The 25,207-nt window shown below is 63.1% G+C and overlaps 1 protein-coding gene across 3 annotated transcripts in view; it reads left to right on the forward strand.

The window, feature by feature from the left end:
• Window positions 1-25,207, forward strand: part of DTX1 (deltex E3 ubiquitin ligase 1) — a 32,358-nt gene that overhangs the window by 339 nt on the left and 6,812 nt on the right. Inside the window, exons 1-3 of one of the 3 annotated variants that reach the window (XM_070066244.1) lie at window positions 26-249; window positions 705-1,593; window positions 17,442-18,129. In XM_070066244.1, the coding sequence (XP_069922345.1) occupies window positions 1,335-1,593; window positions 17,442-18,129 (947 nt within the window). In that variant the 5' untranslated portion in view covers window positions 26-249; window positions 705-1,334. Of the gene's footprint in view, window positions 1-25; window positions 250-704; window positions 1,594-17,441; window positions 18,130-25,207 lie in introns of those variants that run through there. The other 2 variants (XM_070066245.1, XM_070066246.1) reach the window with 2 other exon arrangements.

Genomic DNA, 25,207 nt, shown 5'->3' on the forward strand with positions numbered 1-25,207 from the left:
CCTTCCTCCTCCCCGCCCCCTCCCCTTCCCTCCCCGCGCCGCCGCGGCCGCCTCCCTCCCTCCTTCCCTCCCGCGGGATCCCGGCTCCTGCGTCCGTCGGTCTGCCGGGCAGTGTGTCCGCGCGCGCGCGGCGCCCCGGGGCCCCGCAGGGTAAGGGCACGGAAGCGGGACCGCGGCCCCCTCCCACTCCGGGGGGAGCCCGGGAGGCGGCGGTGCCGACGCGCGGGCGGAGGAGCAGGCAGAGCGGAGGTGAGGCGGGGAGAGCGCGGGTGCCCGGGGACCCCACCCCCGGCTCCTGCGGGGAGGTCTAGGCTGGGGGACCCGGCTGTTCCCCCCAGGTCGGGAGGCGGCGGCCATCCAGCTCCTGGCCTCGTCCCCTGCGTGATGCGACCCCCGAGGGGCCCTGGGCCGCGCCTGCAGCGCCGCGCACCCCGCACACCCCGCATCCCCCAGGGGAGGGGCGCGCTCGGGGAGGGGCCGAGGAGGGGGCTCTGCGGGCGGGGAGTCTCGGGAACCCGCGCCCCTGGCCCAGACCCAAGCATCAGGCCTGTCCCGAAGGGCCGCGGGCGGGGCGACCCCTCGCAGCCCCCCTGGCCGCCCCCCATCAGCTCCCCATTGTTCTCAGCCCAGCGCTCTCCTGGGAAGGGGGAGGGGGGCTGCGCGCTCCTCTTAAAGGGCCCTCTCCCCCTCTTGTCTCCCGGCAGGTCGCGAGCACGAGTGGGGTGGGGCGTGCCCACGGCCCCCGCCCCCCTCGCTCCCCTCGGCCCCCCGCCCAGCTCCAGAGCCGCAGCCCCGGGGCCCTCGGGCCGGGGGTCCGCGCTGTGCTCTCCTGCTGTGTTCTGCGACCACCCAGGCCTTCCAGGACACTGCTGTGGAGAGGGGACAGGGGGACAGGGCCGACCCTGCAGCAGGAGCCGTCGGGGAGGGGCGGACCGAGGCTGGGCAAGCCGCCCCGCAGAAGCTGAGCGCGGGGTCTGGGACGCAGTGGGAGCGCAGAGTGCCGGTGAGCGCCGCAGCGAGCAAGCGCAGGCTGGGGCCCGGCTCCTGGGTGACAGGCCCTGCCTGGCGGGGTGAAGAGGGCTGGAGACTGGACCTAGCCCAGGGGCCGAGCATCGGCGGCACCGGCATCGAGGAGCCCCTGTCCTCCCGGCCTAGGGGAGACACCTGCTGTGGCCGCATCCCTCATCTGAGACAGCCCCGCCGCCAAGGGGCCCTGGCGCCTGGATCTGCACTCGGGCTCCTTTGACTGAGGCCTCCAGGCCTGGGCAGGACCGACCTTGCTGCCCGCCTGCTCCCCGCCCACCGGAGTGGGGCCCGGGGCGGCAGCAGCAGCCATGTCACGGCCAGGCCAGGGCGTGATGGTGCCCGTGTCCGGGCTGGGCTTCCCCCCGCAGAACGTGGCCCGGGTGGTGGTGTGGGAGTGGCTGAATGAGTACAGCCGCTGGCGGCCCTACACGGCCACCGTGTGCCACCACATTGAGAATGTGCTCAAGGAGGATGCCCGGGGCTCCGTGGTCCTGGGGCAGGTGGACGCCCAGCTGGTACCCTACATCATTGACCTGCAGTCCATGCACCAGTTTCGCCAGGACACAGGTGAGTCTGCTCCTACTGGCCCCATCCCCGCGGCTGCCACCGAAGGGGGCTGGGTGCTGAGATGCCACCCAGCACCCCAGGAGGAGGGGGCTGCAGACCGGAGCTGCGGCCTCCTCGCCCCACCCCCACCCCCAGGGACAAGGGACAATCCTGCCATGGCCCAGTTAAGACCTGGGTTTCAGTGCAGCCTCTTAGATGAATTGTAGGGCCTCCGCTTCCTTAGCTATAAAGCACACAGGTCTGTATCCCTAATAGACTGGTGCTCAGGACCCAGGAGAGCATTGGCGCTCAATTATTGACAGCCAGGGCCTTTGCTCTACTTCTTCCTTCGATTTCCCCCAACAACCACAGGTAGTAAACGTTACTACTGCTTTAGTAGTAGTAGTAGTGGCCGGCGCCGCAGCTCACTAGGCTAATCCTCCGCCTTGCGGCGCTGGCACTCCGGGTTCTAGTCCCGATCGGGGCACCGGATTCTGTCCCGGTTGCCCCTCTTCCAGGCCAGCTCTCTGCTGTGGCCCGGGAGTGCAGTGGAGGATGGCCCAAGTGCTTGGGCCCTGCACCCCATGGGAGACCAGGGGAAGCACCTGGCTCCTGCCATCGGATCAGCACGGTGTGCTGGCTGCAGCGCACCAGCCGTGGCGGCCATTGGAGGGTGAACCAACGGCAAGAGGAAAACCTTTCTCTCTGTCTCTCTCTCTCACTGTCCACTCTGCCTGTCAAAAAAAAAAAAAAAAGTGGTAGTAGTAGTAGTAGTAGTAGCAGCCCATGTTACAGGTGGAGAAACTGAGTCTCGTGGAAGCTGAGGGATTTGAACTCAGAGGTGGGATTTTAACCCCCGGGAATTGAATTCCAGAGCCGGAGCCCGTGGCTGATACCCTAGACGGGTCCCAGGTGGGGGTGGTGTTGGGGCGGTGATGACAGAGATGGCGTTGGCCGTGACGTTGGTGCTGTGCGAATGGTGGTGATGTGTCCTGGCAACGGTGGGCCAGGGCGATGGTGCTGGCGGTGGTAGTACTGCTTGTGGAGTGGTCGGTGTGGTGGCTCGGGCGGCTGTGTTGGTGGTGGTATCGGTGTGCTGTGTGGGGAGCAAGTGGCGGCAGTCTTGGTGGCCACGTGGGGCAGGTTGTCTGTGTGTGGGTGTTGCTTGGTGCTGTGGGTAGCACAGGGGTGGTGGTGATGTGGTGTCGGTGCCGACGTGACAGGTGCGGAGCAGAGGAGAGCAGCCAGGTCCACTCACGGGCTCACCCTTCCCTGCTGGCCTTCTGCCATCACCGGGCAGGTGTTCCTGGGGCTGCCTTGGTGGTCTCTATGGCTGCGTGGTGGGCAGTGAGGAGGGTGGGGTCCTGCCAAAGCACCCTTGGCACATTTGACCCCCGAGGGCCAGCACAGGGGGCTTTGGGGGCCATCCCTATGAAGCGATGGGGGACAGAACTGCACGTGGCCACCTTGGGGGTAGGGAGGACACTTTCCTCCTGTCTAGAGCTGCGCCGTCCAACCTGGCAGCCGCTGCCACATGTGGCTCCTTGAGCTGACATTAGTTCAAACAAAGCGAAGTTTCCAGTCGGGCTCAGCAGCCTCACTGGCCACACGTGAGCACCCGTGCACCTGCCGGGTCCTCGCCGAGGCGAGAAACGCAGCTGAAGTCCTACCAAGTGGCTTCTTGCTGGGACAGTTCCGTCCCTCTCCATCTCCCCAGCTCCGAGCGTTGGCCACAGCCAGGGATGCTGCCCGGCCACTGCCTAATCCTTTACGGGGCCCTGCTCAGTGGCAGACTCTACGAGCCACACAGGGTCCTCAGTGGAGGGGCTGCACCAGACATCCCACTGCAGTGGGGGAGCAGGCCAACTCCCGACCTCGCAGGCTGAGTGGCAGGGCAGAAAGTACGAGGTGCACTGGTCTAGGCATCCCGGGGGGAGGCTAGTCCAAGGGAGTGATGCGTGACCAGAGATGTGCAGAACATACAGGGAAGAGCCAGTGTTTCAGGCAGTTGAAACAGCCAGTGCAAAGGCCCTGGGGCAGGAAGGCACAGAGCACATTTAGGTCCGCCGTGTAGGTGTGCAGTTTACAGGGGGAGGAAGGTATGAGATGAGCACAGAGCAAGCACCAGAAGCATGGGTTTGCTCCACAGTGGAAAGGACTTTGAATTTGATCCTGAGTAGGGGAAGTCACCCTCCAGTCCTTGTCCCCATTCCTCCAGAGGGGCATGGAGGCGCTGACTGAGAAGTGAGACGGGCTGGCCATGTGAGCGTGAAGGTGGAGGCAGGGGTCTGATGGCAGGGGTCTGGTGGCTGGTCTCCTGCTTGGTGGTTTGCTACCCTGGGGCTTCCAGGCCAATGTTGGGTGAGATTTCCCAGGTCCCAGCTGGGACAGGGAGTCACAAAAAGCAGGGACAGCCCTTTGCCAGGCTGGCAACCTCGCCTCCAGCCCCCTCCCCCTGCGCGGGGCCCTCTCCTATTCCCAGCACCCCCTCTTGAGCTCCTGAGCCCCAAGCTCCCCCCACCCCATGCCCTAGCAACAGAACCGATACCCTCGATGCTGCCCCCTCTGTTACGGCTCAGCCTTGCTGCGTTCCAGAAGAGCAGCTCTGGTCACTTCCCGGCACCCCCTGCTAGCGCTCCCCGGAGCGGCTCACTCCACACCTGCCCCTGTTTGCCGGAAAAGGGAAAAAACCGCCCATCCCTCTGCAGGCTGCTGGCTGCCCGCCGAGACCCCCCAGGCAGGGAGAAGCGCCTGGAAACCCACAGGAGCTGGCAGGGGAACGCTGCTGGGCGGGGGGGACCGGCTCCCACTTCACCCAGGAGCAGAAGCTTGGCAGGAAAGCAGCGCTCGTCCCCACTGTAGGTGACCCGGAAAGAGCGAGCCTGAGTCCCGGGCTCCCCTCTGCACTGGCCAGCTGTGTGACCCTGGGCGGTGGCCTCCGCTCTGCATGGCGGCTTGAACATCTGTGCACCGGGCAGAACACTGCATCTAGCAGGGTTGTGGGGATGCAGCCCTCATACTGGGGCTGAGGGGACCCCAGGGGAGACAATCGAGCCTGCTATGCCCCCCCCCCAAATCACCCAGGCACCCACTGTGTACCTGGCAGCTGCTCAGGCTGTGGGTGCAGGAGAGATGAGTTAGAGACCCTAACTCTTTTTCTTTAAAAAACATTTGTTTATTTATTGGTGAGGCAGAGTTACAGGCAGAGAGAGGGAGAGGCAGAGAGAGGTCTACCACTCCCCAGACGGCCACAATGGCCGGAGCTGCGCCGATCCGAAGTCAGGAGCCAGGAGCTTCTTCCAGATCTCCCATGTGAGTGCAGGGGCCCAAGCACACGGGCCACCCTCAGCTGCTTTCCCAGGCCGTCAGCAGGGAGCTGGGAGACACTGCATCTTGCAAACTAGCACAAATCTGCAAAACCCGCAGCTCGTGCACATGTGCGGAGAGGAGCGTGGCTGCCTTGTAGATTTCCCGACAGTCGGGTTCCTGAGAAGTTGTTGGCGCTGCGCTGACACATGGGAGGCGGGGAGCCCCCACCGCAGCAGCTGCCCACTGTCTGTGTTGGGTCGAGGGGTAGCTATCTTGGGCTTTCAGCTGGAGAGTATTCAGGGACCCACAGGCTCCGTGGCCGCTACACTAGACAGTATGTAAATGAAGGAGTGTGTCTGTGTCGGGTGAAACTCGTTGACACTACGATTTGAATTCCATGCCGCTGTCATGGTTCACGGGAGCTTCTTATTTTCAAACGTAAACACCGCTCTGAGTTCCCCAGGCTGCACGAGAGCAGGTGGTGGCCACACGTCCTCGGCCTGCCCTGCCCGTCGGGTGAGGCCATGCTCTCGCCATGCAACACCCCGCATGATGCATGTGGCGTGTGCCACATGTGTGTGCATGCGTGCACACAGCACCAGCCTGCTTGTGCACGTGCCTCGTGTGAGCCAGCGGAAGAACACCCAGGTGTCAGAGCCTCTAGGGAGAAGCCAGGCCCTGGTCCCGTGGGGACCAGTGTGCGTTCAGCTGCCGCCCCGCGTCTTTCTCCTGCTGGGCTGTCTCCCCCGCTCGTCACCATGGCGTGAGGTCCCCCCCATGTCTGAGTGTGCGCTGGGAACCAGAGTCCCCCACTTGGAGGCAGTATGCTATGACCCTGGGCCATGGGACCCATGAACGCAGTGTCCCAGTAAAGGGGCGCGGGGGATGGCCGGAGACAGGCACAGGCGCGCTCAGGGCTGTGGGCTGTGCCCGCTGGGCCCGGCAGTGGGGGAAGGTGTGGGGGTGGCTCTGCCCCCGGAAGAGGCCGCCACTTCCTCGGGAGCCATCTGCATCCCCTGCTGTGGGCACAGCAGCCTGCGGGGGCCTCACCAGACCCCGCAGCTGGACGGAGTGGGGGTGGGGGTGCTCGGCCACTTCCTGGCTGCTTCCAGGTCACTCCCAGGTCCCCTACCTGACTGATGGCCCCCATCCTGCGTTCCGTCTGCCGCTGGAAGGGCTCAGGGCGGCTGCCTGCCTGTCCTGTAGATGGGGCAGCAGAGGCCGGCGGAGGCCAGGCTGGGTGGCCCTCCACAAAAGCTGTGCCTCAGGCTACAGGCAAGGCTGCATCGGGGCTTGCAAGCCAGCATGCTGGCGTGACAGGTGGCAGCCGGCTCCAGCGTCTCCCAGGCTCAATCCATCCCCGGGCAGCTTGGGCTCCACTCAGCCCTGGTGCCTGCCCTCAGGGAAAGTCCAGGCTGGCACAGTTAGGCTGCTGAGGTCAGGGTGCCACCACTGGGAAAAGGACCTCCAGATGGGAAGACTGAGGCCCAGAGAGGGTGGGTGACTTGCCCAAGGTCACACAGCCTGTTAGTCCCAAGCTAGAACCCAGGTCTCCAAGCAGGGACCAGGGATAGAAAACCAGGCGACACTGGATGCCAGGGCTGATTTACCTTCTCCTTCACCTTGGAGGGGGCTCTGCTGAATTTGTTGTCAGGGCCCGGACCAAGGCAGAGCCAACCTGTGCTACCCTGGAGGCCTCCGGGGCCCAGCTCCCTGGTTACAGGACCCCTGGGGACCCAGAGCCAGCCGAGCTGGGCCACCCTCGGGCTGGGTCTAACACCCTGGGGAGGTGTTGCCCTGTGGCGGCAGCCGCAGGTGCACCTGAGCTGTACATGGGCCCCTCCTGAGACCGTGCCCGCACTGCCTACAGGTCCACCACCGCAGAGCCATTCTTTGACCTCCGCCCACTAGTGCAGCTCCAAGAGCCTCGTCCAATACCAGAAACTCACCGCCCCTGTTATTGCGTGGTCCCTGGTGCCTTCTCAGTACCAGGCCCCAGGCTGGGTCTCGGGACCACCAGAGAGGACAAGATGAACCCATCTCAGCGTGCAGTAGAGCAGAGGCAGACACGGCTCCCAGGCACGGCGTTCGAAGGCGCCGGCTCAGGAGGCCAGCGGCCTGGCCGGCTGTGTGGCCGCGGTCAAAGCCTTCACCCCCCTGAGCTTTCCTCTCCTCCCTGCAAAATGGGGGTGAGCATGTCCCTTCCCGAGGGGGCTGTCCTGAGGGTGCAGTGAGATGGCGGCGCGCGAACAGGGGCAGCGCTACATGGCACGCCCCTTGCAGCCAGCCCCCTGGGGGGAGGGGCATCCCAGGGTGCCTTGGACTGGGGGCGCTCCGAGCAGCCCTCCCCCCCACCGTGTCTGGTGCGGATAAACAGGTGGATGGGAGGACGCATCTAGGAAGAAAGAGCAGCGGGCGCTCCTGGGGAGAGTCGGGACTGAGGGCAGAGGAGGCGGTGAGGAGCGAGGGGGGCAGGGGAAAGAGGCCTCCTGGGGCCCGACAGGCCGGGCGGCCAGCTGCTGCCCTTTAGCGGCCAAGCCCCAGGGGACCCTGAGCCAGGCTGCAGGACCAGCCCCGGGAGCCAGGGCCCGAGCAGGTGGGGCAGGGGCTGCTAGCTCAGGCCCCTCCTCCCTCTGCCTGGGCGCCCTTCACCCATCCAGCTCGTAGGGGGCGTGGGATGGGTGGATCCTGGGCTGCAGCAGGGTGGGGGCGGGGCTGCTCCCAGACTCCTCCTGTGCCAGGTTCCGGCTGCCCCAGGACCCTGGACAGCGCTGCCAGCTGCCCTGTCCCTCCACACCCGAGGGGGCTGGGGTGGGACAGCCTGGGTCCCCGCCCCCGCTTCTCCCTTCTCTGTTTTCTGCTTCTGCCCATCCCCCAGCCTCTTCTCCCCAAGGGAAGAAAGGTGACGGGCACTGGGCCGAGGAGCGAGGTTAGAGAGTGAGGGCGGGGTGGGGGAGGTGATGGGAGGGCGGTGTGAGGTGAGCTGGGGACGAGGACAGGGAGGTGACAGGCATAGGACTGGGGCTGGCACGGGGGGCATGAAGGGGGCTGACCCTGATGGGGAGGCACCGGGGCTGTGGTGGAGGGTGAGGAGGTGAGAAGGTGTGACAGGGGAGGCGTGCAGTTCTGATGGAGGACGGGAGGAGGGGCAGAAGGAGCTCTGATGGTGGAGGTAAGGGAGCGTCCTGGGAGATGGAGGTGTGTGGGCGTTGGGCTGTGCTAGGGGTGGGAGGAGATGAAAGGAGTGGTGGGGGACATTAGAGACGGGGTGAGGCTGGCCGGCTGGGGAGCTGACAGGGGGGCAGGACTGATGGAGGAGCCCACTCAGGTGGCCGACAGTGGGGTCCCCAGTGTGGAGTTCGTAGGGGCCCAGGGCCTGCTGTGGCCTCGCACTTTGCCTCTGGGTCACCCAGTTCCTGTGCCAGCCGGTCCCCAGGACAACCTCCAGGCCCCTATGTAGTCACCCCCAGAGTCACCCCAGGGCATGGGGCCCCCAAAACCTGGAGCTGGCTGCCTTGGGGAGCCTCAGACTCTGGGTCCCTTCCCAGCAGCTCACTGGGATTGTGGGAGCAGGTAGACCACAACGTCTCTGCCTGTCATATGGACCCAGTGGCAGTCATGGAGTTGTCCAGATCCATTCACTCAACAGGGATTTAGTGAGCACCTACTATGTGCTGGGCACTAAGAATGCCACAAGAAAGAGGACAGCTACCATGCCCCGCCCCCAGGGTGCTCTGTTCTGGCGAGGGTGCCGGTTGTGACACACGCGGCCAGGCACCAGGGAAGCCCCAGGCTGGGGGGTCTGTTCCTGGCCTTGGTCCCCGAGGAGCTGCCAGGGTGGGGGCCGAGTCTTGGAGAGAGGCCCACGTGGCGGGGTCCAGGCCCTGCAGCCCGGCTCAGATCTCTCCTGCTGGCTTCTGCTGCACAGACAGCGGCGGCAGGCGGGTGACAGGGTGCAGGGGGGAGCCTGGCGCCAGGCCCTGGAGCCAACAATCGCAGCAGCCATGGCGGGGCCGCCTCCTCTCCTGGTGACAGCCAGGGCTGCCTGGCCTCCGTCCCCCTCTCTCTGGTTGCAGGCAGCGCCTGCCAGGGAAAGCTCAGAGCTCACCCGCAGCCGCGCCTTCGTGGGGCGCCCCGGCTTCCTCTGTCCTAGGGAACAAGAGGCCACCATGCCCAGGGGTCGGCCTGCTGGTGCCATAGAAAGCACAGTCAGGGGCCTGAGTTCGAGATCTGCTTGTGGGGTGACAGTTTTCCCGCTGACACAGGGGCTACAAATTCGGATGCTGACAGGGCCTGGGCAGAAGTGTGTGCGGCTGCTGGAAGGCGGAAGTTTTTAAGTGTCTTGTTCTCCAGCGCCTGGTATGCAGTAGGCGCTCAATAAATCCCTGAAGGTGCAAACGTGGCGAGATGACTGCGCACCTGCCTCCTGGTGCCGGGGAGGCCCATCCTGGGGCCATGTCTTTGGATATTTTGCAATTTTGGAAATCCAGACTTGCATGAGTCTAGCCCGGTTTTTAAATATTGCCCACTACTTTTAAACATTAGAAATGGTGCGTGGGCCAGAACCAGCTTGCCATCTTCAGCCTAGTCCTGTGTAGCGTGGACTTCATTAATTCAGGCATGCATTCATTCATTCAGCCTCCTGTACTCCTGGCTGCAGAGAAGTGCCAAGACCAGAAACCAGCTCAGCCCTGGGCAGGAGGCTGGGGGGACCTGGTGACTCAGCACCTAGCGAGCTGTGTGCCTTCCTGGAGTGCTGTGGGTGCACGGAGCTCTGGGAGACCCCAGGAGATTAGGGAGCAATGCCGCCGAAATCCCAAGAAGATAGACTGTGTGCCAGGAATAGTGAGGAGGGGCTTGGCTTGGGGGAAATGGGGTGGGGTGAGTGGAAGAGCATTTGGGACAGAGGGAACAGCATCGCAAATCCAGACCCCAGCCACACGTGATGTGTGGAGAGCATGGCTGGGTCTGGGCGCAGCGTGTGGGGCTGTGCAGACAGCTTGGGATGGGCCTCACAGGAACTCACTCAGGGCACTAGGGAGCCAAGGGTGGCTGCGGAGCAGAGAGCGCTCGGTCAGCCTCGAGTCTGTGGCCGTGGAAGGGGTGGGAGCTGGGATGCGGGGAGCAGGCCACCGTGGCAGTCCAGGCAAGCAGGAGCAATGGCTCAGCCAGAGCACGGGCAGCGGAAGCGCAGACCCCAGCTGATGTCAATCCCAGCTTTGCAGCTCGGTGGCTGTGTGACTTCGGGCAAGTCGCTTCACCTCTCTGTGCCTCACTCAGCATTTGTGCGAGACAGGGATGCTCTGTGGCTTGGGTAGGCCTTCTGTGGGCTTTTCCTCAATTGCTGCTCTTAGGTTCATTTCACAGCGGCCTGGAGGGCTCCAGGCAGAGGCTTGTCCGTCCCTCCCAGCCCTGCCCCTCCCATCTCCAGCTGTGGCCGTTGTACCAGGGTGTGGAACCCGGGTACCAGGAAGCCCCACCTGGTCCGGCCTCCGGCTGCCTCGGGCGGGGTTGGTGGGAGGGGGAACCTCCTCTTGCTCATACACCCCAGCCCTGGCCTTGCCTGCTCCCCTGCCCTGGCCTGGCTGCCCACAGCCCCGGGGAGCCTGACCCACCTTACCCAGGGAGAAACCACTAACGGGCGCGGCTTAGCTTGACGAGTCCCCGAGGAGAAGCTGGAGGGAAACTGAATACTGCGGGTTTATTGATCGCTCAGGGGCAGGCGAGGCCCCAGCCGCAATCCCAGCCTGGCGGCGCCCGTCCCCGACTTCACGGGGGCTCAAGGAACCTTGGTTTTCCCATCCACCCAATGGGGCTAATGACAGTGCACACCCCAGGGCTGCTGTGAGGCCGGGGACAGGATACGCCTGAACCCGCAGCACAGCAGCTGGCGCTGGGGCGTGGCAGCTGGCACCGGGGAGGTATTTGTCACTGCTGTCATGGCTGCTGGGGGGACTTGTCGGCCACGCAGTCGGCCCGAGGGTCTGGAGAGAAGGCGGCCGTTCCCAGAGGGCTTGAAAACTCAGCCTGGAGCTGAACTGCAGCCGTATCGCTTGTTCGCTGAGGCCACTCCTTGCCTCAGTTTCCCCCTCTGAAACATGGGCTCGTGTAAGTAGAGCGGGGGGTAAAGGGGACAGGCAGCCTCGGTCTGGGTCCAGCAGATACCTGACACCATTCCCCCGTGCCTCTCTTTCCTCACCTCTACAATGGGTTCATAGCATCCTGACCTCTCTGGGCTGCTGTGAGGATGGAACAAGCTCCTCTGAGCCGGGGCCAGACACCCATGGGTGCCCTGTGGGTGGCAACGCCCAGCATTCCTTGGGGACAGTGGGGGATTCAGAAAAGTCCCCCGGGGGGTGGCTGGCATCCAGTCGGTGCTCAATCAGGCTCAACGCACCACCCAAGCCCGGGTCACAGGACTCCCCCACCTGACAGGATGTCCCATGACCGCCTCCCACGGGCCCTCCTGCCCGCCAGGGTCCGGCTCTCCCCGCACTGAGATCACTTCCCTCCAGAAGCCACCCCCACAGGGAGGGGCTCCCAGCTGGGCCTCGGGGCTGGGCTGGCTCAGGGGGCACTGTTTGGGGGCAGGGGCTGCCCCTGCTCTCCATGGAGGCCAAGGGCCAGGGCTGAGCCACCCACACAGCCGTCTTCGCCCAGCTGAGCAGCCATGAGCTCTTCTCCGCGGGAGGCGTCCTGGGCCGGGTTACCACGCGGCTACCGTCAGTCCCAGCCCTCTGCTCGCACCCTCCCATGATGGCCCCTCCTTATCTGTAAAATGGGAGTAATCGGAACAGTGTGAGGACAGAGGGAGAGAGTGCCCGAAATGTGCGGGGCGCAGCAGCCGCACTTAGTAGGTGCGCAACAGACATCAGCTGTCTGTGTTACTGTCGCAGTGGCCACCTGCCCCGGCTCTCTCCTCCCCCGTCTTCTCACCTCGTGGTCTCGGGCTCTGGCTTCCCTGCTGCCCCCCATGGCTACCCGGGCCTCTGCGTCCCCAGTCTTCCTTTTTCTGCCTCTCAAACCCGGTCTGTGTCTGGCCCCGACCTCCCTGTGTCTGCCTCCCTGTTTCCCATTGCGTGTATGTGTGTGTGTGTGTGTGTGTGTGTGTGTGTCTTAGCCGCTCCGTCCCTAACCTCTTCCTCCCCTCTGGGTCTCTGCCTCTCCCTGTTTCTGCCCCAGGCCCAAAGCAGTCACTGGCTGCCATGGCCGTGGCCCTGGCACCCCACCCTCAGTCCCAGGGGGCCTGGTTCCTGTAGTCCGCCAGCTGACACCCAAGCCCCTCTCCCTGCAGTTCAGCTGGAACAAGCCTGGAATTTTTCGACCACACATTCCTAATGCAGAGGGGACAAGGACAGCAACAGCAGGCCCCTCACTGCCGTGGGGACGCAGATCCTCGTGGCTGTGGTGGGCACAAGCAGGTGCCCTGGGGGCAGAGTGGCCAGCCCTGCCCGTCTCCCAGGCTGGAGAGCCCGCAGCCCCGTCTTGCACCCATTGTTCTGTCTGCAAATCTAGGCCAAGGCCATTGCCGAGGACAAAGAGCGGTTTTGCTGCCGCTGCCTTGGAAATCTCGAGATCGAAGTCCAGGCAGGTCACCAGGGAGCCAGCCGCGCGCTCCCCCCGCCGCCCACCCCCACAGCCTGCTCCAGGGCCAGCCCGGGCTGGGGAGGTGGACAGACAGGCGGGCGGGCAGCAGTGGGCGCTGCGGGGCGCGGAGCCTGGCGGGGGACGGCAGCTGCCCTAATTACTACTGCTCTCCAGGCTCCAATCTCACTCCAAAAGGACTCCAGGGACAGCGCCTTTAATAACTACCAGTAAACAGGCAGGAAAATCGATACCTGGTAAATAGAGCCCTGGAGAGAGGGCCAGACGCTCAGGCAGGCTGGCCCTGCCGAGCTCCCAGAGTCCTTTGATGCAGAGCTGGCCGATGCTGACCTTGGCAGCCCCGCCCTTCCTGCACCCAAGGACCCCCTGGCGGAACAGCTCGGGCTGTTCCTCTTCCCCAGCGCCCGCGCCCTGGCAGGTGCTGAGCGGGTTGCCCATTTCAGCTGCAGACGTCTCCCTGTGCCTTGTGCTGGAAACACAGTCCTGAGTCTGGCCCTCTTCTTGTCCTCCTGAAAGTCATCCGCTAGTAAGGGAGACAGAGGACAAAACCAAATCACTGACCCACAGTGCCAGGGTAGGCGTGCAGTCCAAAGCTGTGTAGGCCGTGACAGCAGCCCCCGCTGGAGGAGATGGGCATGTGGAGGGCTTTGTGGGATGACTAGGAGTTCACCAGGCAACCCAGGGAGGGGGCAGGGTGACTGTGGGTGACGTCCCCAGATCGATGCCAAGCTCTTAGCCATGCTTATCTAATTCTGCCCTCCAGTCATACTTCAACCTAGTTCTTTGTGCCCCCATTTTTAAAAAAGATTTATTTTATCTATTTGAAAGACAGAGTTACAGAGAGAGGTAGAGACAGAGGTCTTCCATCTGCTGGTTCACTCCCCAGATGGCCACAACAGCCAGAGCTGTGCCAATCCGAAGCCAGGAGCCAGGAGCTTCTTCTGGATCTCCCATGCTGGTGCAGGGGCCAAGGACTTGGCCATCTTCCACTGCTTTCCCAGGCCACACAGAGAGCTGGACTGGAGGAGCCCAGCAACTAGAGCCGGGACTAGAACCGGTGCCCATGTGGGATGCCGGTGCTTCAGGCCAGGGCGTTAACCTGCTGTGCCACAGCGCCGGCTGCCTGTGCTCCCATTTGACACACAAGGACCCTGAGGCCGTGTGGGGGCCAGGATTTGCACAAGGTGTATGGGACTCCTCCACCCTGCACCTCCCACCACAACCCTCTCCTCCCAGCCATGAGGCAGGTTCCCACGGCTTCTGTCCCACCCAGGGCTCCACGCCCGGGAACCCCAGCACACGCCCCTCCCCTGCCCACTTGGAGGCTGCCTGTCATAGCAGGCGGGGAAGTGAGGCCCTGAGCGAGGAGGACAAGCCAGCAGGTGCAGCATCGGGGCCAGGGCTGCCTCTCAGTCCTGTCTGGGAAGAAGCATCCATGCTAGGGAGGGGCTCCCTGTGTGATTGGAATGAGAGATCGGTGCCAGTGCAGGGCCCCGGGCCTGGGGGAGGCACGTGTGGTTGGGTCCAACAGCATGGGAGCCCCAGGACCTGGTCCCCCGGGACTGGCCAGCCAGTCGCCCCTCTTCGCCCCTCCAGCCTGCCTCCCCCTTATCAACAGGGAGCCCTCTGTGCCCTGGTTTCCCCAGGGCGCAGGGGCAGGGCAGCTGGCAGTGTGGTCTGCAGGCCCCAGGGATCCTAATGGCAGGGGGGCACAGAGGACAAGCTCCGTCCACCCTTAGTTGGGACACAAGTGAGGGACCTCAGGCAAGAGTCTGTGGACAGGAGAAGCCTGCGGGGTGGGGGGGGGGGTCCTTGGCAGATCCCTCTGCTGCAGCTCCCGGGCCAGGCACCCTGGGAGGATGCCCCGAGAGCCCTCCCAGCTACAGTGAGGGCCTACTGTGTGCAGGTGCGTGGGCCGCCAGCCTGGGGGAGGAGAGAGTGGGCACGCTAAGCCCAGGGAGGAAACCGGTGAGGTAGGAGGGCAGTGAAAAGACCTGTGAGAGCATCCAGGCACCACTCGGCCACCTTCCAGCCTGTGAGAATGGCCAGTGCAAAGGCCCAGGGGCTGGGCAGCGCCTGGTCTGTCCGAGGACCAGCAGAGGGGCCGGGGAGGCTGAGCGCAGGGAGTGAGGGGGTGGGGGGGAAGTCACAGGGGAAGCCGGGCCGGAGAGCAAGGGGCTCTGCAGGTCGCGGCGAGGACTTTGGTGCTGACCCCCAGACAGGGAGAGCACGGAGGGTTTGGAGCAAAGAAAGGTGTGATCTGAGTCGCACTGAGTGGGATCCCTCCAGCTGCCAGGGCAGGGGGTGGGGAGTGGACAGACTCCCGAGCGCAAAGGCGGCCGCGGAGCCAGTCGGGAGTCTCCTGCAGTGGTCCAGGCTGGGGAGACCCAGCGGCGGGGGCCAGGAGGCATGAGAGCAGCGGGAAGAAGCAATGAGATGCCGAGCGCGTGTGTCTGCAGGTGGAAATGGCTCGTTCTTCCACAGCCTGCACTGGACTGTGGGGACGAAGCCGGGGACGAGCAGCTGAGGGGTGGCCTGGCAGGAGCAGGGGCGGGGGCGGCAGGGACGTCAGACAGCGCAGGCTCGGGGCAGGGGGAGATCAGCATGGCCAAGCTGAGATGGAGGAGCCTCCACGGGCCGGGTGCACAGACCTGGCTCTCAGGGGAGAAGCCTGATTTTGGAATCTCCAGAAGAAACAATAGTGAATTTTTAAAGTTATTCATTTATCTATTTTTATTTGAAAGGCACAGAGAGAGAGAGAGAGAGAGAGGGACTCTTCCATCTGCTGGCTCACTCCCCAAATGCCTACAACAGCCAAGGCAGGGCCAGGGCAAAGCCAGGATCCAGGAACTCCATCTGGGTCTCCCCTACAGGTGGCAGGGGCCCAGGTACCTGAGCCCTCACCTGCTGCCCCCCAGGGTGCACACTGGCAGGAAGCTGGGGTTGGAAGCGGAGCCAGGGCCAGAATGGGATACTGGATGTAGGAACCCCAAGTGGTGGTTTTATAGCTGGCCCAAACGCCCACCCCGAGACAGCGTTCATCAGCGCTCTTAGCTGAAGCTCTGCCCATGGCCATTTTCGAGATGAGAAAACAGACCCAGAAACACTGAGTCACCCGACCACAGCCACAGAGCTGGCGACTCAGAGTCAGGACTGCAGAGTGGGGTCTGTCTGCCTCCCAGCCGTGGAGGTCCCCACCGCAGCTCCCTGAGCGGGGAGGGGTGGCTTGGATTAGCCTCACCCCTGTTCTCAGGACGGAGCCACTGAGGCCTGGGGGGGCTGAAGGGACTTGCCTACAGCGGGGGAGCACCCAAGTGCACAGCCCCTCGGCAGGTGTGTGCAGTGGAGCCAGCAGCAAACTCGCTCTGCAGCAGCCCCCGGGCCCAAAGCAGCAGCTAAGGCTCTGAGAAGTCCTGCAGCGTGGGTTCTGCCTGTGCGGCTCACGCGGGGCCCCAGCTGGGAGCAAAGCCTGGGTTCTTGCGGAGATCTAGGATGGGGGTTTCCCGTGAGCGCTCCCTCGGCGCGGAGCCCTCCTAAGACCACACGGTGAGCCAGTGTCCGCTGCAGGAAGGAACGCACACACGTGCTCGAAGGAGCAAGGGGTGGGTGCAGATGTCCCGGGAGCCCTGGCTGTGTGTGCGGCTGCTGGGGACGGGGCAGCAAGATGGCGGAGCCCCGGCCCTGCGGCTTGCACCCTCTAGAGGGACGGCCGGCAGGGCCCGGGAAAGGAGAGCTGTGGGGGAAGCCGGCGGCCGGAGGGAGGAAAAAGGGACCATGTGTGCGCGTGTGTGTTGTGTGCATGTGCGTGCGTGCATGCATGTTGTGTGCATGTGTTGTGTATGTTGTGTGTGCGTGTGTATATATGTACATTATGTGTGTTATGTGTGTGCATGTTTTGTGTATATGCGAGTGTATGTATGTGTGGTGTATGTGTGTATGTGTGTATATTGTGTGTATGTTATATGTATGCATGTGTGTATAAGTGTATTCTGTTATGCATGTGTGTTGTGTGTATATGTGCATGTGTGTATTGTGTATGTGCATGTACCTTTTATGTGTGAGTGTATGTATACACATATGTGTGTTGCATGTACATGCATGTGTATTGTATGTGTGTTCATGTGTTGTGTGTGCTACATGCCCATGTGTATGTACATGTATTGTGCATGTGTGTACATATGTGTGCATATATTGTGTATATTGCATGTCGGAGGTGTGTGTGCATGTATGGTGTGTCTGTGTATTGCATGTATGTCGTGCATGTGTGCATGTGCACGTGTGTGCTGTATGTGCATGTGTTTGCATGTATTGTGTGCGCATGTATGTTGTATGTATGCGTGTAATGTGTTGTGCATGTATGTTATGTATATATGTGTGTATGCATGTTTGTTGAGTGTGTGCATATGTATATGTGTGTTGTGTGCATGTGCATGTGTGCACATATGTATTGTGCATGTGTGTTGTGTATATATGCATGCATGTGCTTGCATTTATGTGTGTCGTGCATTGTGTATGTATTGCTATGCATGTATATGTGTGTTTTACACGTGTGTGTGGGTTTTTGTGTTGTGCATGTGTGTTGTACATGTGTGATGTGTGTTTTACGTGTGTGGTGTGTTACATGTGTGTTGTGCTTGTGTGTTGTATGTTTGTGTGTGGTGTATATGTGTGTGGTGTACATGTGTGTGGTGTACGTGTGTGTGTGTGGTGTTGTGTGTTCAGGGCTGAGGAGGTGGTGAGTGTGGGAGCGCCGAGTTGCACGTGGAGCCGCCACAGGTGTGAAGGAGTGAACTCAGGCGTGCGTCAGTGTGGGAGCCGTGACGACCCCGTGCTGAGTTGTGGATGAATGAGACGGACGGGGCCCTGGGCGGGGGCGGGGCGGGCCTGCCAGCCCGGTTCCCTCCGCCCTGCGACCCCCGCCCACCTCTGCCCCCTCCCCTCCCCCGGGCGCGCAGGGACCATGCGGCCGGTGCGGCGCAACTTCTACGACCCGTCGTCGGCGCCGGGCAAGGGCATCGTGTGGGAGTGGGAGAGCGACGGCGGCGCGTGGACGGCCTACGACATGGACATCTGCATCACCATCCAGAACGCCTACGAGAAGCAGCACCCGTGGCTCGACCTCTCGTCGCTCGGCTTCTGCTACCTCATCTACTTCAACAGCATGTCCCAGATGAACCGCCAGACGCGCCGCCGGCGCCGCCTGCGCCGCCGCCTGGACCTGGCCTACCCGCTCACCGTCGGCTCCATCCCCAAGTCGCAGTCGTGGCCCGTGGGCGCCAGCTCGGGCCAGCCCTGCTCGTGCCAGCAGTGCCTGCTGGTCAACAGCACGCGCGCCGCCTCCAACGCCATCCTGGCCTCGCAGCGCCGCAAGGCGACTCCAGCGCCCCCAGCGCCCCCAGCGCCCCCGCCGCCGCCCGGAGGGCCTCCGGGCGCGCTCGCCGTGCGCCCCAGTGCCACCTTCGCGGGCGCCGCGCTCTGGGCCGCGCCCGCCGCCGGGCCCGCGGAACCCGCCCCGCAGCCCGCGGGCCCGCAGCGCAGCCCAAGCGCCCCCAGCGGTGCGCCCGCTCCGGGGCAGAACAACCTCAACCGGCCAGGGCCCCAGCGCTCCAGCGGCGTGAGCGCGCGCGCCTCCATCCCGCCGGGGTAAGACGGGGCCCCGGGGAGGGGGGGGGGGCTCGCTGTGGCTCGGGCAGGAGCGGAGAACCACACCATGAGTGACGTGACGCATCCGTCACGCTTCTCCCGAGGGCCTTGCCCCCACTTACACAGTGCTGGGCACCTGGCCTCCCCAGGACCCCACAAGGAACAAGAGGTGAGACCCTCCCCACAGGGACCCCACCTGTTCCTTGTTTATTATTTGCTGAACTCCACCTGCCATCACCCGGAGGAGTTCCCCGCTAACTATTCTACCTGCCCGTACTACAGATGGGATGATTGAGGCTGGGAGAGGGTCGCCCAGGGGCAGTGCTGGGGCTGGAGCCAGGCCCTGGGGTCCCCTGCACCTGCTCCTGGCCAGGCCCCACTCTGTGGTGGCTGGAGCAAGCCCTGGCCGCGGTGCACAGTATTCCTCTGCGGGCTGCACCTGAAATACCGCCGTGATTTGGGTTAACATTGCAGCTTTCAGCCGGGGACTCGAGGGACTCCTGGTGTGACCTGGAGTGGAGGCTGGCAGGGCAGGAGGAGGAGTGGATAAAGCCTGCAAACCCCCGTCAGCCTCTCTGCCCTCATTTGAACCTGAGCAGCCCGTCTGGGATTCCTTCTCTGAACCGGCTTTCCCAGCGGCCTTGCATTGGGGGTGGATGCAGGTCCTGCGGTTGGAAAACCTCGGGTTAAGGTGTCCCAGGCCCCAGGGTGGAGACCCAGCCGCTGTGGGCCACCCAGAGCCCCGGCTGTGTCCATCCGAGCAGAGGGCAAGGCCCTGAGGGTGTGAATGAGGGAGGAGCAGAGAGAGGACCGGGTGGGGGTGGGGGCCAGGGTTCCCGGGAGCAGACAGGGGACCCAGGCATTGAATGGCCCTCAGAGACTGTGTGTCCCCTGGGCCTTTGAGAGTCTGACTTCCTGGGTGCCAATCCCCTCTCAGCCCCTTCTGAGTGGTGACATCTGGGGCCGGTCTGTCCCCTTTGCCCAGCCTCAGTTTCCCCATCTGTCAAATGGGGACAGGGCTCCCTACGGTGTGGTGATGGTGTTGGGACTCCTTTTGTTATCCAGGAGGAAGGACTGGGGGAGGGGGGGAGCTGGAATTTTCCAGGGGAAGAGCTTGAGCCACCTGCTGGCCTCACCCTTCCCTTCCCCTCCCCCTATGGGTCAGCCCTCTCAGAGGATTGGGCCATGGGGACAGAGATGCACCCGCCCAGGTGACCCCAGCCTCGGGAAGGTCCAGAGCCAACAGATAGGAGACCTGAGGGGGCCTGGGGAGGCTTCCACCGAAGCCATGGCCAAAGCCATGGCCAGGACTCCCTGCCAGGTGCTCTCAAGGGCTGTAGCACCAGGGGGGCTCCACCGCCCTATTCCAGAAGGGGCTGGGGCCCGGGGTGACAAGAGTGGGTGTCAGAGCAGAGCCAGGAAGGCCCTGGAGACCTCTCTGGGCAGTAATGGCGTGATCCACCAGTGGGCAGGAAACCAGGAGGTGGAGGCTGGAATTTATACAGTGGAATACACTGGGATAGAGTAGGGCAGGATAGGATAGGATGGGATGGGATAGGATAGGGTAGGATAGGGTAGGATAGGATAGGATAGGATAGGATAGGATAATCCTAGTGACTTTCACAATTATGCTTAACAGGCTGCCAGGTGAAATGATTTTTTTCTTTTTAATATTTATTCATTTGTTTGAAAGAGACAGGAAGAGACAGACACAGAGAGAAAATTTTCCATCCGCTGGCTCACTCCCCAGATCCTGCAATGGCTGGGGCTGGGCTGGTGCAAAGCCAGGAGCCAGGAGCTTCTCCCAGGTCTCTCACATGGGTGCAGGGGCCCAGGCACTTGGGCCATCTTCCACAGTTTTCCCAGGTGCTGGGAGCTGGATTGGAAGTGGAGCAGCTGGGTCTCAAACTGGTGCCTAAACAGGATGCTGGCATCACGGGTGGTGGCTTTATCCACTGCACCACCACGCCGGCCCCAGGAAATGAACTTAGTCACCCAGGAAACTTTTGAAAGCCACTGGGAACACCTTGCCTTGCCCGGTGCTAATTCTCCCCCGTGTGCACATGTGGATGTGTGTTCGCTGAGCTGAGACAGTGGAGGTCACAGCTGGATGGGGAGACAATGGAGGAGCAAGTGACCCTGGAGAGAGGGGCGTGCTGGGGAGCTGGTGGCCCAGGGTGGCCCAGAGGGGCGGTGGTCAGGGAGAACCCCTCGGAGGGGGTGGCCAGATGTGGAGAAAGGCTGACCCCGGCAGAGGGGATGCCCTGTGCACCTCCCAGGGGCTCCTGGGGCCTGACCCATTCAGGAAAGGCTGGGGTGTGAGGGGCCGGCCAGAGGGGAGGGGCACCCCAGGCAGGGCCCTGCACCCACAGAGGGCTGGTGGCAGGACTGAATCCCGAAGGTTCTGGAGTACACACAGGGAACAAAGGGGCTGAGACGTGTTCCCAAGTAGGGGCGCAAGGCGAGATGGCGGGGCGTCAGGGGACCTGCGGCGGCGGGGAGCTGTAGAGTGTGCCGGAGCCTGGCTGGCTGTAGGGAGGAGAAAGGTTTCTCCTTGGAGGGGCTGGTCATGAACAGGTTCTCCCCAGCCGTGTGCCCTGCCTTTCATTCCTCCTCCCTCTTCCCCTCCCCCTCCCCAGCCATTCCTGACCCTCGATGAGCCTAGGCATTGCCCTGGAAAACGGGAGATGGGGGCGGGGGGGGCTGACAAGGGCCCCTCACCCCTCCCCAGCCACACAGACCTCCCCTGTCCCACCCCAGCCTCGAAGCCCCTGTCGGAGTCCCCCTGACCTCCATCTCCAAGGAGCCCCGAGATTGGGGAGGCAGGGCCAGGTGAGGGGAGTGGGGGCAGCAGACCCTGGTTCTGCCTGATCAGAGCTTCCCATTGCCAAGGCAACCATGGCCTGTGCAGGAAAAGGGACCGGGTTTCCAAGCAGCCGGGCGGCCAGGCCTCCCCACCCCGACCCGGCCCCAGGCCCCCTCGGGCCCTTCCCCACTCTCTGCCGTGTTTGGATTCCGCTGAGTCTGCTCGGGCTGCCCCGGCCGCGGCTTCAACAACACAGGTGTGTCCTCTCTCCGTGCTGGAGACCTCGAGCCCAGGGTTGAGGTGGGGGCAGGGCTGGGCCTCTGAGGTCTCTCCTAAGCACAGGCAGCCCCTCGCCCGGGGTCCCCCCCTAGCCCCCGCTGCCCTCCAGGCCCTTGCAGCCTCCTTGTCCAACCTGGGAAGACTGCCCCTGAGCACAGGGCGTTCTGAGGCCGGGGCAGGGCACGGGGCACAGGCTCCGGGGTGCCTCCTCCTATCTCTGGCCTGGCTCTGTCTCTGCCAGTCTCCCTGTATCTCCCCCTCCCTCTCTCTCCCTCTCTATCTCTCCCTCTGTCTCCCTGTCTGTCTGGGTCTCCCTGTCTCTGTCTCTCCCCTCTCTATCTCCCTGTCTCTGTCTCTCCCAGTCTCTCCCTCTCCCTCCTTCTCTCCCTCCCTCCCTGTCTCTCCCTCTCTCCATTTCTCCCTCTGTCTCTCTCTCTCTCTCTCCCCCTCTCCCTCTCCATCTCTTCCTCTCTCTGTCTCTCCCAGTCTCCCTGCCTCTCTCTCTCACTCCCCGTCTCTCCATCTTTCCCTCTGTCTGTCTGTCTCTCCCTCTGTCTGGGTCTCCCTCTCTCTCTCTCTCTCCCCCCTCTCTCTGTCGCAGTCTCTTGCTAGCTCTTGCTCCCTTCCCCCTCTCCCCCAACTCTGCTGGACTCAGACAGACCCAGACTCAGGCCTCTCCTGGTGGTTTTGCCTCTCTGGCCTCAGTTTCCCCATCTTCCGGATGGAGTTCAGACCACGCCTCTCCCGCATGCGGGCTCTGTGGGGTTGGCAGGTGCAGGAGACCCAGGACTCGGAAGTTCTCCCTGCCGCCCTGGAAGGGAGGCCCAGAGAGGGGGTGAACCTGCTCAGGGTCACATAGCCAGTGGGGCCCAGCTGGCAGCCTGGGCCTGGGCCACATGCAGGCTGGGGCATATCTGCCCAGCCTTGGGTGAGGTCAGTGGCCAGCTCTTCGGCAGCCAGCTGTGGGGCAGCAGAGCCGGACTCCGGGCTTCCATTCCCCGTGCTGGGGCTGCTCCTGTCTGTTGAGCGCTCACGATGACCAGGGCCCAGTCTCCTCCTCCCCACAGAAACCCAGGGTCTTGCTGGCCCCATTTTTCTCCAGGGAGGAAACTTGGGTTCTAGAAGGCTTTTCAGGGTCATGCAGTTGGGACTGTGATTTGAAAGCCCAAGCTGTCTGGGGCTTTGGGGGCACCCCATGCCCTACCTGCTGTGCTATTTAAGACCCTGGTCCTGGAGGCCCCAGCCGGTGGCCACTGCACTGCAGACTGGGTTCAGGCATGGCTCCAGCACCCCCATTTGCTGTGTGACCCCAGCTGAGCCAGTCACCCTCTCTGGTCTGTGCACTGGGACTGGCAGCACAGGCTGATGTCCAGCGTGAGGCCAGATGTCCAAGTGCCTGCATTTTCCAGTCTGCACCCCCACCCCACCCATCGCTGTCAGACTCGTGCGGCGTTGCCAACCCGGCGGGCGCCAAGGAGATCCATTCACGGTTTCTTATCTTTGGTTTCCAGTCGCTCCTGAGAACCGGTTCCTGTCGAAGGGCCCACAGGGTTCCTCCTTTGCCAATGGCTTGTTTGTTTCTCTCAGCCTGTGCCCGGGCTGCCTACTGCTTCCTCACTGGTTGGCAGGCTCGCTGCCTGCGTTGGGAGCCTGAAGCCTTGGCCGTCCTCCGCCCCTTGGTTGCCTTTTCTTTGCAACAGTAGTGGCGGTATCCGGTCATCTGCTTTTCCACGACTGAGCCCTGCTTTCTGGCAACCCCTGTGTGTCCTGGCGACACAGCGAGGAATCAAACAGGCTGTCCTTGTCCTGTTGGAGCTCACGTCTAGAGGGAGACAAACAGTAAACCAGCTAAAGAAACGCTAGAATGTGGCAAGGAGACGTAACATACAGAGGAGAAGTCCAGAAGGGGAGGGGGGGACAGTAGAGCTGCGAGGGATGTAATTCTGTAAGTAAAGAGGTCAGGACCGGCTCGCTGAGAGGTAAACGTTGAGCAAAGACAGAAGGAGAGAAGTAAGTCTGGCAGAGGGCTGGGCAAGCACTCCAGACAGCAGGGACAGCTGGTGCAAAGGCCCTGAGGCAGGAGCAGGTCTGGTGTGTTGGAGCCGGCCAGAGTGGCGCCAGAGGCTGGAGAGGCTGCCGCCGTGGGAGAGGAAGTCAGAGACAGAAGCAGGGCAGCTCGCACGGGGGGGCGGGGGGGGGTGGGCGTGGAGAGGGCTTTGGTCTTGCGGGGAGGCTGCAGGGAGACGGCAGGCAGTGGACCTCACGGTGCTGAGCGGTTTTGTGTCCTTGTTGTAACATCACAATGATTTGTTTTTACTGCAGTAGCCCACTCTCTGGTTCTCTCATGGGCGCTGCAGCCAAATGTGGAGAACCCGGGACAGAGCCGAGGTGCACGGCGAGGGGAGGGCTCACCCGGCCCCCGCCCCCATTCCCTGGCCAGTGCTCCGGGGCTGTCACCGCCATCACCACCCCACCACAGGGTCAGACCAAACATATCTCCTCCCCCCCACCCCCAAGCACTTCCTGCCCAGCTCCCTGGGAGGCCAAACCACACACCCCAGTGCACGTGGCTGCCCCAGGCCGTGGGAACGGAGGCCCTGCCCTGCCCTCACGTCTCCTACCTGGGCTTCCCCCAGCCAAGCGCTGGGCAGGCTGGGAGGGGGAGGGGGGCAGGAGAGGGACTCGGAGCCCCAGGTCTCTGGGAAAATCTGAGCCCAAATGCTGAGTGCTCCTCAAAACGTCTCTCTGGGAGGGCAAGGGTGAGCAGCCCCATTTGACAGAGGAGTAAACTGAGGCCGCCAAAACTCAGAGGCTTGGAGCGAGGGAGGGAAGAGGGAGCCAGGTCCCCAGAGAGCAGCCGGCTAGCCACTGAGACAGCCTTCCAGTGTTCCAGTTTCTACGCAGGGGGCTGGGCCCAGGCTGGGTGCCCTGGCACTAGGGGAGGGGCGCAAGTGGCAGGAGCTTCTAGGAGGAGCAGAGGCGGGCGTGGAGCCCCCAGAGCACCCTTCCCCTTCTTCCACTGTCTGCCCCTTGTCACCGACTTGGACCCAGTAGCTGTCTGAGCTGCCCAGGGAGCTGCTGGCTCAGTGCCGGGTATCCTGAGGGGGTTGGAGGCCAGTCCAGGAACCTGGAAGCTGTCATCAGAGGTGGTGACAAGTGGGGGTCAGGAGAGGAACAGGGAGGCCAGAAGCAGACAGGGGCGGAGGCTCTGCTGGCCTGAGGGGTGCACCAGGTGGCTTCCTGTGTCCCTGGAAGCCCTGTGATGGACAGAGGGGCCACCAGAGCAGGAAGATGTCCCCCATGTAGCCCCGACCCAGCCTGCCCAGGGCGGGGCCAGCTCCAGGGTCCAGGTGCTTCAGCCCCTTGGAGGGCACAGAGGGCTCCGCAGGTTGGCCCCACAGAGCACCCAGCAGGGACAGCCCTGGCCTCTGACTCAGAAATTCCAGGACCCAGTCATTGCCGGCTGCTCCACTACCCAGCTGGGTGACCTCTGTGAAGTCACTTCCCCTCTCTGGACACCGTCATCTGCCATTGCCTGCAAAATAAATGACAAGCAGATGTCCTCCCTGCGCCCTCTCTGCTTCAGTGGTAGTGACTTCCTGGAGCACCGTGCGGAGGGGGATTCTGAGGTTGTAGCATGGCTTAGTGAGGAGAACTGGGATTGATTGGTGATGTCTGCCAGTGGCACTAGCTAGGCAGGAATTGTGTGCATGCCATGGATTTAGCATCCCTGCTCCAACCTCATCTGTGCAGCAATGATTTGGACTTAGATGGCCTGCTGTTTCCCAGGACACCAGGCGCCCTTGAGGCAACCGGAGAGCTGGTGGCCCTGTGTCCTGTCTGGCACTGCTCACTGGGCATGCATTCCTCACGGTGCTGTCCTGTGCTCATGGAGCGGGGTCTCCCCTCCCGTCCACTTCTGCCAGAAGCACACAGTCTGATGGCAGAGACAGGCGTGGAAACACACGACTAGAAAGCGGGAAAGGCCTGGCT

Source organism: Oryctolagus cuniculus, chromosome 21 (genome assembly GCF_964237555.1).
Source record: "Oryctolagus cuniculus chromosome 21, mOryCun1.1, whole genome shotgun sequence".
In the NCBI taxonomy this organism is placed as follows: domain Eukaryota; kingdom Metazoa; phylum Chordata; class Mammalia; order Lagomorpha; family Leporidae; genus Oryctolagus; species Oryctolagus cuniculus.